Below are 14,764 nucleotides of genomic sequence, written 5' to 3' on the forward strand. Positions count from 1 at the left end.
GGGCCACCTTCCCCGAGGTAGCCCAGGTTTGGCCCACTCCCCCACCTCACCACCCTGGCTCTGCTCTCTGCTCCATGCCCTTGGCATGGAGGCCTTGCCTCCTACCTAATACGGAAACCAGAGCCTGTCGTCTGCTTAGCCCTTGATCTGAAAGCCCCCAGGCAGGTGCTAGGACCACCTTGTCACCTCTGCCCCCTCTCAAGCTTTGTCTGAACCTGGCTGGTGTTTCTCTGCGCTACGGCTCTAGACATTCGGAGTGGGGACCTCCGGACCTGTCAGCAAGGGTTCTCCGGCAGGGGAAATGGCGATACTATTGCAGGGTGTGGGATGAAGGATGTTTGCTGAGGTCTTACCAACAGCATAGCATGGTTCTTGAACCTCTTGGACACAGAGTTACTCTACCAGGTATTGGTTAACTGGGGCCTGTCTGAGGGAAATGGAGGCCTCCTTCTGTTTGTCCTCCAAGGTTTGGGGATGCGATGGGGAGCTGGGTGCAGAAAGAGCAGGGAGAACAAACATCCTTACCCACACGTGTTCACAGGCACACAGGTGCGTAGCCAGAAAGGTGGGCCTTCCAGGTGTTCCAAGACCACGTGGATAGGGCTTGGGGAACACAGACAGGGGACACACAGCAGAACAGGTTGCTACACACAAATCTTCACCAAGGGACCAACGCCTGGCATGTCCTGGACAGTCACACCCTTAGCCGGCCATCGTATCATGCAGCCACCGCGCCCCTACCGCTACAAACACATGGAAATCTGGGCTGGAGACCTGAGTTTGCAGTGTTTTATTTTTGCGGTTGTGCCGGGTCCTAAAGCCGTGGCCTGGCCAGCATGGGATAAGATAGCTCCAGCAGTGCGAGGAGGGGACGTGTAAGTGGACACATATATACAGGCGGTATATACACACGGGTGGCAGGGCAGCCAGGTACACATGTTCACACACTTTCTCACTTCCACAAAGCCAACCCCTGTTTACAATGAGGCCCAGAGCCTCGCTCTGTGTGCCTGACCAGGTGAGCTCCTCCTACAGTGTCTGTACCCACAGGGTTTGCTACCTTCACTCTCCACCCACCTACCTGGGCTGGTCCTGGATCCTCTGTCCTCCTGTCTCTCACTTCCTTCCGGTTTCTCTCACTGCCTTCACTGTGACATCTGTCTCCTGTGTAACCCTTATCTGTCTGGGGATGGGGAAGAATGGGAGGTGGGGCTGGGGGAGGGATACGTCCCCATCAACCTATCTGGCTTCCTGTGGGCACCAGGGCCCCCATACCTCACCCGAGGAAATAACTGGTGGGGAATCTAGACCCAGTAGCCACCCTCCAGATCAGCTAGGTCAGCTTTGACCCCACCTATCTGCCTCGGCACCGGCTAACTTGACTCTTTCCCTGGCCTGCCCTGCTCCGCCAGCAGCCGGATGGGCATCAAAGACCGCATCCGAATGAGCAGCTCCCAGAAGCGGACAGGTCCCTCCAAACAGCACCTGGCACCTCCGCCGATCCCCACCTCACCAAGCAGTGAGCAGGTGGGTGAAGTGTCCAGCCCCAGCAAGGTGCAGAAGAGCTGGAGCTTCAATGACCGCACCCGCTTCCGGGCTTCTCTAAGACTCAAGCCCCGCAGCTCTGCTGAGGGTAAGCCCTGGAGGTCAAGTGCACCTGCCGGAGGTGGTAGGGGTGGGGGAGACTGGCTCAGGTCGTCTGCTCTAGAAAATGGGCATTGTAACTTCTTCTCCACCATAACGCAGTCTCCAGACTGTAGGGTAATTGAATGCGAATCCAGAGGGGACATTTGGCAGTGATAAGAGCTCAGGATGGGAACCAGGCTTCCAAGAGTTGAATCCTGGCTCTGTCACTTTTTTTTAATTAAATTATATTTTACTTATTGTGTGCATGTGTCCGTGTCTGTGCGAATGGAGGTCAGAGGACCTGTGGGAGCTGATTCCCTCCCACATGGGTCCTGGGGATCAAACCTGGTCATCAGTCCGCATGCTGTATCCACGGAGCCATCTCCCTGGCCCTCCACTTATTTCGGATAAGTGACCTCATTGCTCTGGGTCCCATTTCCCTCATCCGTAAAACAGAGGCAATAGTGGTATCTATTCCAGAGAAAGATTCTGAGGAGGGCGATCCTCGAAAGTGGAGCAGGAGAGTGGAATTCATAGAAGTGCCCTGCAGCCGCCAGCTCTCAAGGCTCTTTGGAAGGAGCCATACCCTGTGTGCAGCTGCCCACTGGACAGCCTCCATTGCTTCTAGCTATGCCGTTTTCCTCCACTCTGCAGACGTGGAAACGGAGACTCTGAGCATATGAGTGGGGGAGTGCTTATCCTGCAGCGAGGCTGGCCAGCAGTGCTCCCTGCTGTCACTGTCCCCAGCCCGGCCCGCTGCCGCCGTGACTGAGGGTCTCTCACGGACCATTTATCCACTGTTAGAGGAAGATGGTCCCTTTGAGTTCTAGCTCTACACTGGGACCTAGGCAAGAGGCTGCTCTGTTCTATGACTCAGTGTCCTCATCTGGAAAATGGGAGGGCTGTCTGGGGTCTCCTGGCAGAGCCCTTGCCCCTGCTGAATGTGCTGTAGGCTCTTAGTAGAGAAAGAAAGGGTAAATAGATCCAATGGAAGATGAGGACAGGACGCTATGGAGGATGAGGACGGGGAGCTGAGGAGGATGAAGACAGGATGTTACAGAGGATGAGGATGGGATGTTACAGAGGATGAGGATGGGATGTTACAGAGGATGAGGATGGGATGTTACAGAGGATGAGGATGGGATGTTACAGAGGATGAGGATGGGATGTTACAGAGGATGAGGATGGGATGCTTTTGTTGTTCTTGGAGGGAGAGATCAGCTCAAAGCCTCTCCCTGTGCTGTGCCAAGATGCTGAGTATTGAGGACTCAGCCTTTTCCTGGACAGTTACAGCACACCACAAACCAGTTGTTCTTTGGGAGGCTCTAATCCATGGAAGCCTACACATGGAGGGGCCTGGGATCGCCCTCTGTGGTGAGGAAAGTACACCTTCCTGAAGCACAGGGTAGGGGCCTCTGAGAAGCTGTTTCCCCTTCCTTGTAGCAGATGTGGGCAGGGGAACTAACTTGAGTTCCCTTCCACCCAACCCCCCCTTGCTCCCACCTGGAAGAAAAGACCGCACAAGACTCAATGAAGAGGGGCTGGAGAGATGGCTCAGTGGTTAAGAGCATTGCCTGTTCTTCCAAAGGTTCTGAGTTCAATTCCCGGCAACCACATGGTGGCTCACAACCATCTGTAATGAGGTCTGGTGCCCTCTTCTGGCCTGCAGACATACACACAGACAGAATGTTGTATACATAATAAGTAAATAAATATTAAAAAAAAAAAAGACTCAATGAAGAGCATTAGATGCATGCCTTTTCTCTGGGGCTTCCTGCCTTGCAAGGAGTAACACATGGCATGTCCTCCAAGGCTGTGTGCATCACCTTTGTCCCAGGCTAGACCACACGTCCTCTAAAGCAGCTGCCACTCACCTGTCACCAGGCAGATGTCTGCCCTGCCCAGCCCTAGACGAGGCAAAAGGATGTGTAACACAGTGAGAGGCAGTAGCCAGTGAGCAGGAGCCTGGTCTGCCTTGAGCCTCAGGAAGTCCTTAACTACTGCTAATGGAGAAGAGGCCTGGAAGCGCTTTCTTCTACCACCTCTCGGCCCTCATGTGCCATTCCTGTCTTTCTAGAGGGCCCTTCGGAGGAAGTAGCTGAGGAGAAGAGCTACCAGTGTGAGCTCACGGTGGATGATGTCATGCCTGCTGTGAAGACAGTCATCCGTTCTGTCAGGTGAGGCTGAAGCCCAAGGTGAGCAGCTCTCCCACCTGCCACCCGTCACTGCTCCCCATCTGGGCCTGTCCTCCTGGCCAGGCCTGGCGTGGCTCCCGGGGTGCCAGCTGCTACCTGCCTGGAGCACAGGAGATGTAGGCAGGGAGCATATGGCTTCCAGCACCCTTTGCTCCTCACAGCACACAACATGTCTAGCAGGCCTGGCTCCGGTGGCCAGTGGCACAGCTGCCCATCAGGGTCTCTGCTCTTACAATACTGGGTCCTCCCCGACTTCCAGTCAGCCTCTCTGCTTCTCTTTCCGCTTTCTCCTCCTCCTGCTATGTGGCAGCCTTTCTCCTTCTCTCTCCGGAGTGGTACCACAGATGCCGGCTCTACACAGGTTTTTCTTCCTGTGTCTCAATCCCAAGGTCCTTTTGTCTCTGTTTCACGAACTCTTTCTCCCTGGATGTCTTGGCCTCTCTGTTTCTCCTAGGACACCCTCAAGAGCGGGGCTCTTCAAACCGCAGGTGGAGAACTCAGTGAAATTGTCAGTGTGTCAGGGTCAGCATTGAAAAAGAATTGAAGCTGGGCGTAGGGGGGCGTTCTCTGTTCCTAACACTTGGGAGATAGAAGCAGGAAGATTGGGAATTCAAGGCCATCCTTGGCTACATCAGCAGTTTGAAGCTATCCTGGGCTACAGGAGCCCTTGCTTCAAAACGCAAAGAAAAAAAAAAAAGAGAGACTGAATGTCTCATACTCAAGGGTGATTGTGCTTATGGAATTGGAAGTTCAGTCTGTGTGTGCATGTGTACTAGTCTGCAGGGTGAGATGTGTTCTTTATGTAGGTCCTGGTCAAACCGTTTGAAAGCCATGATATATTAGCTGCTGTGATAATTAAGTAGGAACTGGTCTCCTGTACCCTGTAGCCATGCCCAGTGTGGATCTGGCCCCAGCTTCCTGGCGAGGAGTCCTGGCTGGGTCTCCGTTTCTAGCCTGCAGCTGGGCTCTGGAGGCCACTGAAACTCAGCTCCCTTGACTCTGTTCCCTGGCTCACACACCTGCCCGCAGCCTCTTCTTGTGTTCCTTTTGAGATCAGCCAGCTGGATCTGCCCAGGCCTCCCACCCCCAGTCAGGCCTTCCCTCACCTCTTCCCACACATCTCGTCTCTCCCCTTTTGTGGCCACCATCTTGGACACAATGTGAGGACCAGGCAAGCTTTCCTTGGCACCCTCACAGTCCCCATCCACCCACCCAAAATGCCCCAAACTGCTCCTCTGCCCACCTCCCCAAATCAGGCAGGAATACCACTGCCTACCCTGTCTCCAGACATAGGAGTCAACTTGGATTTGGACTCAGAAGTCTCTTGTGCGACCTCTGAGTTGCTCAGATCCCACTGTCCCCTCCCTGCTCAGGCCCATCTATCCTGAGAACCAGACTTTGTGCCTAGACCACAGCACCGACACATTCTCTCTGGAAGTTGACAGAGCAGGCATGTTGAAGCAGAGTGGTGGCTCCTCCCTAGCCCTGTGCCTTCTTTAGGCAGTCCCCACCCTAGCCCTTCGTCACAGCTAGTCCGGTCTTCTCCTGTTGCCCACTGCCCCAAGGGTCGGTCCCTTCATGGCATGTTCCTGCCCTTGCCTCTCAGAGCAGGAGTCTCCTCATGTTTCCCTGCCTTTTTCTGGGAAGCTCCTTCTTTCAGAGCAGGAGCCTCTCTCTTGCCCATGGCTGGAAAACACCGCCCAAGGCTCTGCCTGCTGAGGCCGTCCCTTCTCATGGCTCCTAACTCTCCTTTCCTAGTCTTTGAACCTGGCTCTTGTCTCCCCGCAACTGCCCTCATCCTCCCAGCCTCCCACCCTAGACCTGGGGTCTCTGTAGCCAGGGATTGGATCTAACTCTCTTTGGGTGTTCAAGACCCTGCACACAATTGCCAAGTGCATGTAGAGTGAATGCAACATCTTCCCCTGAGCCATCAGCAGCAGTTGATGTTCTAGAAGCTCCATATCCTACTGAGCCGAGAGACACCGGGTCCATTCCCTGCCTCCTCGGTTAATGAGGCTGTAGAGGCAGGCATATGAGAAAACACCAAGGCAGCCTGTGGGTGTGCAGGGCAAAGGGGAGCCTGGTGGTTAGGTCTGGAGGCTAGGGGACCCAGCAGAGGCTGTTTGGAGTGGTCCAAGCGGATGACTTGGATCTGGACTAAGGGGCAGAGAAAGGAGGAACTGGAAAAGAGTCTCCTACAGGAACAAGCACATCTGCCAGAGATCCCCCTCCTCTAACAGGATTCTGAAGTTCCTGGTCGCCAAAAGGAAATTCAAGGAGACCTTGCGGCCTTACGATGTGAAGGACGTGATTGAGCAGTACTCCGCCGGGCATCTGGACATGCTGGGGCGGATCAAGAGCCTGCAAGCTCGGTGGGTATGCAGGCTTTGAAGGGAGGGGAAGGGAGTTGAGGGTCCTGGCCCAGGTGAGAGGGCTAAGGACCATAGCAAGTCATCTGTGCTCTGTAGGGCATTGCCCAGGTGGGCAAGGTCCTTTAGGAGACTTACTGTCCAATATCTGTAATCTCAGCACTGGGGAGACAGAGGTAGGAAGACCATGAGTTCTAGGCTACCCTGGGCTAGGAGACTCTGCTTCAAAAGGACAAAGAAGCCAGAACTCCAACCCAAACCACAGGATCCCTGACTTGTAATTTACAGGCTGCTTGGAAACTGAAAAATAAAACTCCCTCAATTGTAGTTCTCTGGATGAGTCCAGTCTATACTCATGCCTTGACACTTCCTTAGGATGTTAAGTAACTGACCTACAGTACCTACTGACTTCCTGTCTCCCAAGTAAGAATGCAAAGCAAATCACCTTTGGATTGTTTCTAGACTCCTGCATGTCCGCTAGGTCCAGGATTAAGGAAGAACCTTTTTTTTTTTTTTTTTTGGTTTTTCGAGACAGGGTTTCTCTGTGGCTTTGGAGCCTGTCCTGGAACTAGCTCTGTAGACCAGGCTGGTCTCGAACTCACAGAGATCCGCCTGCCTCTGCCTCCCGAGTGCTGGGATTAAAGGCGTGCGCCACCATCGCCGGCAGGAAGAACCTTTATATCAAGTCCTAGAGCTTTCCTTTCTCATGTGCCCTTTCTCACTATCTGTTCATCCATTAACTCAAAAAATAACAATTGTGGTGGGGCATAGTGGTACATATCTTTAATCCCGGCACTGGAGAGGCAGAAGCAGGTGGATCTCTGTAAGTCTGAGGCCAGTCTGGTCTGCATAGAGAGTTCCATGTCAGACCCGGAAACTTAAGGAGGCCCAATCTCAACAACTGCAGTATTGGGGGTAGGAGGTGCTTGCGGCAGGAGGATCCCTGGTTCAGCCTCGGCTATTTAGAGAGGTCAAAGTCAGGCGGGGTTACAAGAGACCCTGTCTAAAGGGGAAAAAAAGAACAAGCCTTGTGGGAAGAAAGAGTGAGCAGATGTGACCTCTGCTGCTGTTAGGACAAGGAAATAAGGTCAGAGCTGGAGTTCATCACTGGATTTAGTAACGTGGAGTTCACTTGGGGGAGGGGCAGAATGGCTTCAGAGGGAGAGGAAGCAGGGATTTTGCTGAATAGGGTGGGATCTTGTCCACTTTCCAATACTCCCTTTCCTTTCTCACCTGGGAGGCTCTGCTTGTTATTTGGAGAACTCTCAAAGCAAGTGTTGGTGTCTCCCAGGCTCAGCCTCCCTTAGTCAGGCAAGTGACCGCATCTCACCAGAGCCGTCTGTCTTCCCTGTCAGCCGCCAACCAAGGGTTCTTGTGGGAGGAAGGCGCAGGGTGACTCAGTCTCTTTGATAGTTTCTTTCCCTCCACAGGGTGGACCAAATCGTGGGTCGAGGGCCTGGGGATCGCAAGTCTAGGGAGAAGGGCGATAAGGGACCTTCGGACACGGAGGCAGTGGATGAAATCAGCATGATGGGGCGCGTAGTCAAGGTGGAAAAGCAGGTGAGTGTAGATAGGACTTCCACCGGATGACTGAAATAGCTGTCGAGGGTACAGCACTGCTGTTGCGCAGAGCCTTGGCCCCGGGAGGCGCTAGTGGGACCCACAGGCTGAGTTCTGCTTGGCCAAGCTCTGTCCCACAAACAAGCTAGTCTCCAAGAAAGCACGGGGTTAGCCCGTCCTAACCAAGCCTCTTACCTGGTATCCAAGCCCCGCCTCCTCTATACGCCCCTCCCTCCCCCGTCCCCCAGCTCCGGCCCTGCCCAGTCCCTTTCCCCAGCGGCGCCCCGCCCTCGGGTCCAACACCACCTCCAGCCCCGCCCCTCCCCGTCCCCCAGGTGCAGTCCATCGAGCACAAGCTGGATCTGCTGCTGGGCTTCTATTCGCGCTGCCTACGCTCTGGCACCTCGGCCAGCCTGGGTACCGTGCAAGTGCCGCTCTTTGACCCCGACATCACCTCAGACTACCACAGCCCTGTAGACCACGAGGACATCTCCGTCTCGGCACAGACGCTCAGCATCTCTCGCTCAGTCAGCACCAACATGGACTGAAGGGCTTCTCAGGGGCTGGGCAGCCTTCCGTCTGCCCCTAGGACTCATCCCGAGGCCTCTGGACTCCTCTCTTACTTGAACTCGCTCCCTGGCAGGGAGAGAGGCCATACACAGTATTGAGCTGTCTGGGTGGGCAAGATACCCGATGCCAGGTACCGGCGCCCCAGAAGCACGAAATGCCAGGCCACATGGTGGGCCGCAGCAGTGGCTGACTGGAGGCCTCTGGACACTCCAGGACCCTGCTGGCTCCATCAAGGTTCAATACGGCCCACCTGGCAGCAGAGGCTCTGTCCCAGGAGTGGGAGCAGGGCGCTGAGGCCCTGGTCCCTGAACCAGCTTCTAGCTATGCAAGGTGAGGTCTCCAGGCCCGCCCTTCCAGGCAGAGCAGGGAAGCCCTCCTGCCAAGCCCTGCCCCACTCGGGGATGGGCCCAAGGTGCCCCCATAGGTGCCCACAAAGCACAGGACTCTGCCATAAGGTAGATGGGCACCAAATATGCAAACTATGTTAAATATGCAACTTTGGGGACCCCCGTGGGGTTCCTCTGCCCCTCCCTGACTGGGAGATGGGCCCCAGCAGTAGCTGGTCTCAGGCTGTTTGGCCATACCCAACATCCATTCTCTGGCTTATCATCCATCCCCACCCAGCATGGGGCCTAAGTCTTCCTGTCCTCTCCTGAGGACAGTACCTGGGCCTTTCTGCCCCTTTGCAGGTGTGACCCCAGGGGCTCCCTCTTGCTGCTGGATGTCCACTCCTACTGGTCCTCCAGACAGCTTTGACAGTCAGCACAAGTTCCTGTATTTTCCCCAGACATACCAGACAATGGCCCACCGCCACACGAGCATGGCCCTTTCATCTCTCCAGCAGAACGCCTCTTCACGCAGTGACGCACACGACCACACACACTCGGAGGCATGAGCACAAAGTCACTTGGTCTCCTGGGCAGGGGAGGGAGCATTCACAGGTCTTGCTCCCCGATAGGAGTTCAGGAGTCCACTGGCTGCCCTGAGGACTACGTTGGCATCCCCACAGCATAACTCAGGCCTGCCCCTCCAGTTCTGGCACACCACTGGAGAGAACCCAGGCGCGCCCTCCTCCTAGTCCCGGAGAGTACACGCTAGCCAGTGCTATACCAACTGCAACTTGCTCTCCCCTGCACTGGCCTCTGCCCCATTTCCTCACTCCCGTTGACAGTGCTACACACTGGCACAAACGCCCAGACGCCGCAGGCCCCAGCACCAGCTTCGGGCCCCCCACCCTTTCGTTCCTCTTCTGCGAGGTCAACTCAGGTGGCAAGAGAGCGAGGGGTGGTGGACCAATGATAACACTCTGGGGGTGCTTGGGAGCAAGGGGCTGAGGCCGAGCTGTCTGCATCTCATCCTGGGGCCTGCATGTACCAGTGCCAGGGCTTGGGTTGAATCTCGTTCAGTCCTATGGTGCCCAATCTCTGCCCTACCATCTGCATGGACCATCATGCTCTGGAGCCCATCCTGGCTCGCCTCACTTGCATTGCACTGTCCCCAGAGAGCCACTCCCGGCCCCTCTCCCCGGCGACTGAGCTGCCCAGAGGGGCTGGAGAGTAAGATTACCCTGTGACCAAAGGAGACATGGGAAGAAGCCCTCCCTCCTTCCACGATCGAGGTTCCCCCACCAACCCGGTTCTCAGATATGCAAGTACCTCACTTTGTTAACTTATTAACTTATTGGTTTCATTAAAGTTTTCAGTAGGAAGCGATTGGTCCTGGTTGTGCTCGGTGGCCGAGGGCTGAGGCTCCTGATTTGATGGTGGAAATGAGATTTGGGATTATCGCAAACCATAAAAACCCAGCTCCGTATGGCTCAAGGGAAAAGGAAAAGACACATTGTCCCAGATAACTAAAGTGTCCAGGGGAATAGATTTGGCTTCACAGACAGGTAAATCTAGGTGCTTGAACACATGTTAACCCTCTGCTCAGCTCGCCTCACAGGCGGGTGGATCTCTTGTGAGGACCCGTGAAAAGTGGATACCACTTTCCTGGTGGTGTGTCCTGTCAGGAAACCAGAAACAATGGCAGGGGACTTTTTGTTTGTGTGTGTGTGTGTGAGGGGGTGTTTGTTGTTGTTTGTTTTTGAGGCAGAGTATCTGAGCATATCTCAGCCTTATGGCCGATAGTAGGTTTTCCTCTTTGATTTCCAACAATTTACATAATTCATTTTGTTCATTTGCACACAGAAACACTGGTAACGAGAGAAAAAAAGAATGTGACTGTTTATACACTCAGCACCAGGACGCAGCCAGTGTACCCAGCCCTTTACTTTTTTAGACAGGCTGTTTAGGTACTTATTTAGTCAGGGTGTGTAGCCCAGGCTGGCCTCAAACATGTAGTGATCCCTACTGCATTCGCCTCCACTCCCGGCACACGCAGCCTTGTTCTGTCGGCTCTGGAAGGAGAGGGGAGCCTTTTAGTTGGAAGCTTTCACCACTGACATCACTTGGACTCCAGGGACGATTAGGCGGGACACTGAGGGCCCCTTAACCATGGGATTCCCCTGGAGGCACGGTAAGCAGTTAACATTTCAGGTCATTGTCAGTATTTCACAACGATTCTCCAAAAAGGCTTAGGGAAGTCATCTCTCCTTCCCCTCCTTCGCAGAAGCTAAGGTCTCATTAAACTTGAACCATCCGGGAAGCACCACCCTGACATTTATGCTTCTTGCTAAATGATACCACCCAGAGGGCTTCCTCCGGTCTGCACCAGCTGATTTCTACCTGTCAGAGTGGCCCAGGTGACCCAAGAGATGGAATGTTCCTTCCAAATTTGTGCCACAGCCAGAATGGTAGGGGGATTTACAATGGGGAGTGGGCCACAGTGCTGCAGGCAGAGCAGAGAACAGAAAATCCAGGGTTACCTAGAGGAAGTTACTGGACATGGCAACCCTTCCTGGAACTGCAAAAATGTAGGAAGCCTTTGGGACTATCAAAACTCACAAGCGTGGTGCTGGGGGTGTGGCCCAGTGGTAGAGCGTATGCTTGGCATGTGCAAAGTCCTGGTTCAGTCCCTAGCACTAATACATACACACACACATGCGCGTGCACACACACACGCACCACACATACCATACACTCACACACACCAAATACACATACATACCATACACTCACACCACACAAACACACCAAACACACACTAAACACGCACACACCCCACACATACCAAACACACAGACACACACACCAAACACACACATACTAAACACACATAGAGGTAGACAGACAGATGGGAGTGGGGGACAAGTTCCAACGTTTGGAGGTGTATAAAGGAAGTTCTGGTGGTGTTACAATGAAGCCTGCCTAGGCGTGCACATCAACCACAGAACCTTGAGGGAAGGAAAGTAAGAAAGTCTTCACATCTGCCTGCTGATCTTCCCCTGCTATTCCTTTTTGTTAAAGTCAGTGTCACAGGAGCTCTTGGGATCTAATGATGACCACAGACCCCATGAACAGTCAATAACGTTACACATCAACCCACACATGTCAGACACCCGTATGACAGTGTCTCCTACCAAATAAGACAAAACTATGTTTCCTACAAATAAGATCCTCCTGACTCTCTCCCTGAAAAAGGAAAAACACAAAGCCCCACAGCTTTAAGAGAGATTTTATTTGTATTATTTTTTTAACTGTGTGTATGTACGCATCTCTGTGTGGATATGTGCATGTGAGTGTCCCCGGAGGGTAGAAACTCCAGATGTCCCTGGAGCTGGTGCTGAACTTGGGTCCCTTGGAAGAGCAGGGCACACTGTTAAGGACTGAGCCACCTCCCCAGCTCCCAGGCCTCAGTCTAACAAAAGCGTCTGTCGCAAGGAACTAGCCAGCCAGTCCTTACTGGGATGGTGTTAGCGATTCTGCTTTAGTGGCAACCCTGCGTGCAACCAAACACTGACCTCACACTACAGTCTTTTAGGAGACTGTCCACAAAAGGACCACTCTTGCTCCAAAGGGAAAAAGGACGTATTCTGAGCCAAGTATGGGTGACCATGGCTCAGGGATACAAATCCAGGTTGCCCTGAGTGACATCTTTATTGTGGAAGCGGTTACATGAACTTTTATAGTCATAGACGAAAAGACAGTCATAAATCAGTGTGGTTGCCAGATACATCGCTAGGGACAGCAGGTGGATGGGAACCAGCGAAGTGGGGACGTCTTTGCAGTGGCTTCAGATTTGATCTGAGGACATTTGAGTTGGTCGAAGCTACAACTTAAAGGGGATCGTTTCCTAAAACTCTACCTAACAGCCACAACTCTCTTTTCCGTTCTCTTTCTCCCCCTCTCAATCAATCTCTCTCTCCCCAGTCCCTCTCCATTCTCCCCCGCCTCTCCTCCCTCTCCCTGTTCTCTTTCGCCTCCCTCTCCACTTCTGTCCCCAGGATTTCATGCATCCCGAGTTGGTCTCAAACTCATAGCTAAGAACGACCTTGACTTTTCTAATCCGCCAGTACACTCAGTCTATAAGGTACCAGTGATCAAACCTGAGGTTTCACATGTGCTTGAGAAGGACTCTCCCAATGACATGGCTCCCCAGCCCAGAGGGCAGCAGCTGTATTAGTTGCTATCCTATCTTAGTTACACTAAGCTTAACAACTTTTTGAGAACAACTTAAAAGAGGAAGAAACAACTTAAAAGAAAAAAAAAACAGGAATGGCTCATGGTTTTATACAGTGTAATCTATCCTGGTGGGCAAGGCTTTGGGAGCATGTGTTCTGAGCAGTAGTAACCAAAGACCTCGGTGGGAAGCTGAGATCTTATAACTTAGCTCTCCAGCTCTGGTTCTGTGGTCATAGGCTTCGGCCAGCTAGGTTCCATGTCCAACTCCCCCAACAGCGCCACCCTCTGAACCAGTATTCAAACATACAAGCCTGTGCAGGGCATTTACATTCAAAGCCTAGCAGCGATAAATGGCGATTAGACTAAGGGGACTAAAGATAGTACGAGATAATTGTGGCGCTCGATCTGTGGCATTCCAAACTCCACAATCAGGGTTCCCGTCAGTCAATCTGCAGTCTGCAGCACAGATGTGGCTTTTAAAGGGAATTTTAGTTCATGAAACAGGGAAGGGGGGGGAATTAATGTCATTGAAAAACAAAAAAACAAACAAAAAAATTACTGCCATGACATCCCAAGCACAGGAGACGTGCATCGCTACTGCAGACCTTCTCTTTTCTTTTTTTGTCTTTCATAGAGACAAGTTTCCTTATGCAAAACATGCCGTAGCTGGTGAATAGTTTATTAATCTTTGCCCCCTCTTTTTAAAGATTTATTTATTTATTTTATGTATATGAATGTTCTATCTGCATGCACGACTGCACACCAGAAGAGGGCGTCAGATCTCACTACAGATGGTTGTGAGCCACCATGTGGTCGCTGAGAACTGAACTCAGGAAGAGCAACCAGAGTTCTTAAACTCTGAGCCATCTCTCCAGCACGCACACACACACCCTCTTATTTTATTTATTGGCCTCTGCCAATCCCCCAGTTAGTTAGGGCTTTATGTCTCTCTCTCTCTCTCTCTTTTTTTTTTTTTTTTTTTTTTGGTTTTTTGAGACAGGGTTTCTCTGTGGTTTTGGAGCCTGTCCTGGAACTAGCTCTTGTAGACCAGGTTTCTCTTTTTTTTTTTTTTTTTGTAAGATTTATTTTTATTTCCCTTGTATGGCTGTTTTGCCTTTGTGTGAACCTTTGTACCACATGCCTGCCTGGAGCCCACAGAAGCCAGCAGAGGGCGCGGGAGCCTCTGGAATTGGAGATTGTGAGCCATCATATGGGTGTTGGGAACCTGGTGCAGAATTGTCTGTATTCTGTCAATCATGGTTTTGAATAAAACGCTGATTGGCCAGGCAGGGAGTATAGGCGGGCCAACCAGACAGGAAGTAGAGGCGGGGCGATGAGAACAGGAGAATGATGGAAAGGAGGAAGCCCATTCCTCCCGCTCCTGCCCAGACTCTGAAGAAGTAACATGTGATCTGCCCTGCTGTGAAAGGTACTGAGCCACATGGCTAACATAGATAAGAATATGGGTTAATATAAGCTACAAGAGCTAATAAGTAGTCTGAGCATGGGCCAATCAGTTTATAATCTTATAGAGTCCTCTATGTCGATTTCCTTGGGACCTTGCTGGCTGTGGGGTACAGGGCAAGACAGAAACCCCAAGCAGGCCCTCATGTTACAGGAACCAGGTCATCTGCCAGGGCAGTCAGTACTCTTGACCACCGAGCAATCTTTCCCAGCCCCTGGTTAGGGTTCTCTACGTGGTAATGGGACCTAGATTCTCTCTGAAGGGTGTGGATTCTTAGTGGTCATAGCTTTTTGTTAACTTTTATTGCTGTCCATGGAAGTAAAGGAACCATGGTGGGTTGGCTGCAAGACCCACTATAGAGACTAAAACTGTGGAAATTCAGTTTTTGTTATTAAAGAGTATAGCATGACTTATCCA

At 52.5% G+C, this 14,764-nt stretch overlaps 1 protein-coding gene across 2 annotated transcripts in view; it reads left to right on the forward strand.

The window, feature by feature from the left end:
• Window positions 1–10,015, forward strand: part of Kcnq4 (potassium voltage-gated channel subfamily Q member 4) — a 52,015-nt gene extending 42,000 nt beyond the window's left edge. The window contains exons 10-14 of one of the 2 annotated variants that reach the window (XM_050161389.1): window positions 1,413–1,633; window positions 3,704–3,803; window positions 6,023–6,193; window positions 7,621–7,750; window positions 8,086–10,015. In XM_050161389.1, coding sequence (XP_050017346.1) covers window positions 1,413–1,633; window positions 3,704–3,803; window positions 6,023–6,193; window positions 7,621–7,750; window positions 8,086–8,298 — 835 coding nt within the window. In that variant the 3' untranslated portion in view covers window positions 8,299–10,015. The remainder of the gene's footprint in view (window positions 1–1,412; window positions 1,634–3,703; window positions 3,804–6,022; window positions 6,194–7,620; window positions 7,751–8,085) is intronic. The other variant, XM_050161391.1, reaches the window with a different exon arrangement.
• Window positions 10,016–14,764: the final 4,749 nt, after the last annotated feature.

This window comes from Alexandromys fortis, unplaced genomic scaffold, assembly GCF_014885135.2.
Source record: "Alexandromys fortis isolate MF-2015 unplaced genomic scaffold, M_Fortis_MF-2015_v1.1 scaffold_122, whole genome shotgun sequence".
NCBI lineage: Eukaryota > Metazoa > Chordata > Mammalia > Rodentia > Cricetidae > Alexandromys > Alexandromys fortis.